The following is a 4,715-nucleotide window of genomic DNA, read 5'->3' as shown; positions in this document are numbered from 1 at the left end:
CACAGGTGACTGCTCTGGCAGACAGCTGAAGGGGTTTGAAGGAGAGGACACTGGCTGGGAGGACGCGGAGGCTCTGGCTCTGCCCTCCCTCTGGTGCTGGGCCAACCGCAGGTCCTCTGCTCGCCTTTCCAGGGCACTGTCGCAAAGATGGAGGCAAGCGAGCCCTATCCGCCGCGCCAAAACCCACTGGAGAAACCCAGCGGGCGTATTTCTTCTTCCCTTCCTGAGGCAACTCTTGGCCAGAGCCAGCTGGAGGGTCTCCGGGTCGTGCTTCCCCGGGCCTCCGACTGCCCGATTGCTGCTCGAGAAGCAGACCCGGCAAAACCCGCTCCCGGTTGTGCCCCCGCTGGGAGCTGGGTGGTTCCCTTGGCCGGGTCTCGGGCAGGTGCCAGGTCACCAGGTCCAACACGCAACAGCAGGGAACGGATCAGGAGAGACACGCCAGAAAAGACGCTAGTGCCATCAGCTCTTCTTCTGGCTGGGGAAGAAGGGCAGGACATGTTGCAGGGTCACAGAAACCGGGCGCTGCAAAAGAGCAGCCTCAGAGGTGCCTGGTGGCGTTAACGTGAGCAGCGTGCGCCATCGTTCCGCTCCAGAGTGACCGCGGCCTCTGGAAACGTTGGGGGCTTTTTCAGCAGTGGCGGCGCAGAGGAGGCAGCAGAGGCTGCCGGGCGCAGGGGGCGGCCATGGACCCGGCGGCCCCCAGCCCCGTGACGGCCGGGGCAGCGGGGCCGGGGGCCGCGGAGGGCCTGGCTCCCCACCTCTCCCAGCCCCACACGCTGCCCCCCCACACCTGCCCCCCTCACCCCCCCACCTCAGGGCCGGGATCCCTCCCCCAGGGTTGCTGCAGCCCCACCCGGCGTTGCCTGGCAACGGCACCAGCTGCAGGTCACGTGGCCTCCTCCTGCCCCCCCCCGCCCCCGGTGCTGCCTAGCAACAGCGGCCCTTGGGCCCCCAGGGCTGCCCTGGCCTCTGCTGGGCCTCCCCTCCCGCCCTCCCTGAGCTGCTGCCTCCCTCCTCCTGCCTTCCCTTTCCATCCTTCCTTCCCTCCCCTTCTTTCTTCCTTCCCCCTCCTTCCTTCCCTCTGCCTCTCCTTCCTTCCCTCCCCCTTCTGCCTTCCCTCCCGCCTTCCTTCCCTCCCGCCTTCCTTCCCTTTCCGTCCTTCCTTCCCTCCCCTTCTTTCCTTCCTTCCCCCTCCTCCCTTCCCTCCCTCCTTCCTTCCCTCTCTCCTTTTCTCTCTCTCTCTTCCCTCCCTCCCTCTCCCCCTCCTTCTCTCCCTCCTTCCCTCCTTCCTTCCCTCTCAGCTGCAGAGGGGCTGCTGGGAGCCCTGTGCCTGCTGCTCTCCACCCTGCTCCTCCCACCACGGTGCCCCTTGGCCTCCCTGGAGCCACCACACAGCACAGCCCTGTCTCGCTGGGGGCTGCGGACATTTGTCACATTCCAGCAGTCTCGTGGCTCCTGTCTGCGTCCCACCCCTGCTCTGCCTCCGCCCTGCTGCCCGGCATGCGGCCCCATGGCACCGTTGTGCAGGCACCGCACAGCATAGGCTGCCTTCAGGAGTGAGGAGACGTCCCCCCAGCATGGCCCCCCAACAGCCCTCGGTGCCGTGGCCTCCACGGCCCTCCTGCTTTGCAACCTTCCCCCCATCCCCAGCCCCTGCCCAGCCCACCTTGAGGAAAGCAAACAGCCATGCTCCAGGGTCTGCTGGGGTCTGGGTCTGGAGAGAGGCCAGGCAGGACTGGCCATCCCACCATACAGGGGCTGAGCCCAGCAGGGAGATGGAGCTGGTCACATGCAAAGGTCACTCCTCACCACGACTGTGGGGAAAGGCAGTGCTGAAAGGGGTCTGTGAGGAGTTTCCTGGGGCAGTTTCTCCTCTCTGTTCACACAACAACAAATTGGGCTGGATCTTTGCACTGAGGGACCCTGCTTGAGAGTCTCCATGGGCATGAGGATGGTCTACAGGCCCAGTAGACGCTCCCAGGACCTCCTCTGCATACTCCCTGCTAGCCCTGTAGAGGACCCAGCAGGGGGCTCATTCTCCTAGGGCTCACAGCTGGATGCCCAGTCCTCCAGCTGGGTGCAGAGCCCTGTCTGGAGGTGACTTTTGGGGTAAAGGCTAGCACGCGGCCTGGGGGAGATTGTCTCAAGACTGTGTGCTGGAGATAGGGCCTGAGGGACAGCAGCAAACTGATCTGGCTGCTGGGTCCTGCTTCCTTCAAGACAAGTGCTGGCACAGGGTCCCAGCCTTCCTTTTGGTGCCACCTGTCAGAAGTGATGATGACACTATGACCAGGGAAGGTGGGGAGAGTTATTCCTTCTTCAGCCACTTCCCAGGCCATACGGGAAGCCAGAACACCAAGGACTTCTGGCTCTGCAACGTGAACACACTTTAGTGTAGCCACAGTGTGACCATTGTCTTGGATAAAATGTCAGCATTTTTCTCTCCAAGACCATTTCAAGCCCAGCTCCACTTCCTTCTGATGTCTCCCCATCCCTCCTCTGACCTCAATAACTGTTCCTGCACCCCCTCCCCTGCTCTCCCGCAGGGTCTCGAGCTGGCAGTGCTGCTCTGGAGAGCGAGCAGACGGTGGGGCCACAGGGCCACGGGGGTGACTCTGCACTGGCCATGCTGGTGCAGGTGGGAAGCAGACCCAACCGAATGGGGATCCATGGCCTCTAATCCCTCCAGAGATCCAACACATGGTATTTCATTAACGATGACATGAATCACTCTCCCGTCTCCCTTCCCCGTGCCCCGTGCCCCGTGCCAGCTGGGTCCCCACTGCCTCTCCTGGGACTGCAGAGTCCTCCTGTGCCTGTGGATACCTGCGTTTCGTGCTTTCCCTTTAAGGGACTCCACCTTGGGGGACTTCTCATTTTGTGAGGCTCCTCTCGCTGCCCACCCCAGGCACACGCTGTCCCAGGAGAGCCCCTGTGCTCTCCTGGCACCTCCAGCTTCCCCTCCAGAAGGAGGGACATCTGACACTGTGCCTGAACATGTGCGACAGCCCCGGCTATGTACAACAGTGACAATCCCTCATCTCCCCTGTCACTGGACACTGAGGGGGGACTCCTCAATCCTAAATGCCTTGGTGTCTAAGAGATCATAACAGGATGATGAGCTTTTTGTTCCTGACCCCATGGACAAGGCTGCCCAGCAGGCCCTTGTGGGCTGCTCTCCTTGGGCCTATATTTGACACCAGCTCTGGAAGAAGCACCCAGCCTTCAGACATGGCACTGGCTAGAACTGCCTTTATTACCAAGATACTGTGAGGGAGCCAGCTCTGACCTGGCGTTAGACAGTTTTGCGTGGCCACCAGGTGAGACATGGCATTAAAACCGGGGTGAACTGCAAGCATTTATGTAGCAAAATGATAACAAATAAATTTCATCATCATCATCATAACAGTAACAATAGTAATAATAAAAATAAAATAAAAAACCAAAACTGAGTCCTGGTTTGGGACAGTTTGGGATTCAGTTGTTGAGAGCAAAGGCAATTTTAGCACTGCTGAAAAATGCCCATGCAATCACTTTCCTCAGGGCATCTCGGAGCTCCTTGTTCCTCAGGCTGTAGATGAGGGGGTTCAGTGCTGGATGCACCACTGCGTACAAAACAGCCAGCACCAGATCCAGGGATGGGGAGGAGAGGGAGGAGGGCTTCAGGTAGGCAAATATTGCACTGCTGATAAACAAGGAGACCACGGCCAGGTGAGGGAGGCACATGGAGAAGGCTTTGTGCCGGCCCTGCTCAGAGGGGATCCTCAGCACAACTGTGAAGATCTGCACGTAGGACAGCACAATGAACATGAAACACTCAAAGAATAAACAGGCACTAACTACAACCACCCCAACTTCCCGGAGGTGGGAGTGTGAGCAGGAGAGCTTGAGGATGTGGGGGATCTCACAGAAGAACTGCCCCACAGCATTGCTTTGGCAGAGAGGTACGGAAAATGTGTTGGCAGTGTGCAGGAGAGCATTGAGAAAGCCGCTGCCCCAGGCAGCTGCTGCCATTTGGACACAAGCTCTGCTGCCACCCAGGAGGGTCCCGTAGTGCAGGGGTCTGCAGATGGCAACGTAGCGGTCATAGGCCATGACAGTGAGAAGAGAAATCTCTCCTCCAAACAAGAAGGAAACCAGGAAGACCTGGGCAGCGCATCCCGAGTAGGAGATGGTCGTGGTGTCCATGAGGGAATTGGCCATGGATGTGGGGACAGTGGTGGAGATGGAGGCCAGGTTGAGGAGGGAGAGATTAAAGAGGAAGAAGTCCATGGGGGTGTGGAGGCGGTGGTGGCAGGCTATGGCGGTGATGATGAGGCCGTTGGCCAGGAGGGCAGCCAGGTAGATGCCCAGGAAGAGCAAGAAGTGCAAGAGCTGCAGCTGCCGGGTTTCTGCGAATGCCAGGAGGAATTCAGTGACGGAGCTGCTGTTGGACATGTTGCTCCCTCCAGGCATGTGGGACTGTCCAAAGAAGAAAAGACATGGAGAAGTTAGGAGATGCTTTTCAAGAAACCCTGAAATGTTCCAGTTCTCATCCAACCCCCCGTACTGCCTCTCTCTTCACGGAGAGCATGTGTGTGCAGCTGCCTTGCTTGAGCTCCCCTGTGCACTGGCGGAGTGTGCTGTGAGGAGCAGAGGCCTCTGCCCATGGGCTCCAGGGCAGTCTGTCCATCCTGCTGTAGGGCAGTGGGGACATGGGAGTGGGGGTGACT

At 59.5% G+C, this 4,715-nt stretch overlaps 1 protein-coding gene across 1 annotated transcript; it reads right to left on the bottom strand.

Moving 5' to 3' along the window:
- Window positions 1-3,534: 3,534 nt before the first annotated feature.
- On the bottom strand, window positions 3,535-4,407 carry LOC138065161 (olfactory receptor 14C36-like; the record flags this gene model as incomplete). The annotated part of the gene is made up of 1 exon (XM_068929353.1): window positions 3,535-4,407. A coding segment is annotated over one exon (873 nt), but the record flags the coding sequence as incomplete, so codon positions are not given.
- Between the last annotated feature and the right edge of the window lie 308 nt (window positions 4,408-4,715).

Source organism: Struthio camelus, unplaced genomic scaffold (assembly GCF_040807025.1).
Source record: "Struthio camelus isolate bStrCam1 unplaced genomic scaffold, bStrCam1.hap1 HAP1_SCAFFOLD_41, whole genome shotgun sequence".
NCBI classification, from domain to species: Eukaryota; Metazoa; Chordata; class Aves; order Struthioniformes; family Struthionidae; genus Struthio; species Struthio camelus.
The sequence above is the reverse complement of the archived record's forward strand: the minus strand, read 5'-3'. Positions and strand labels throughout refer to the sequence as shown.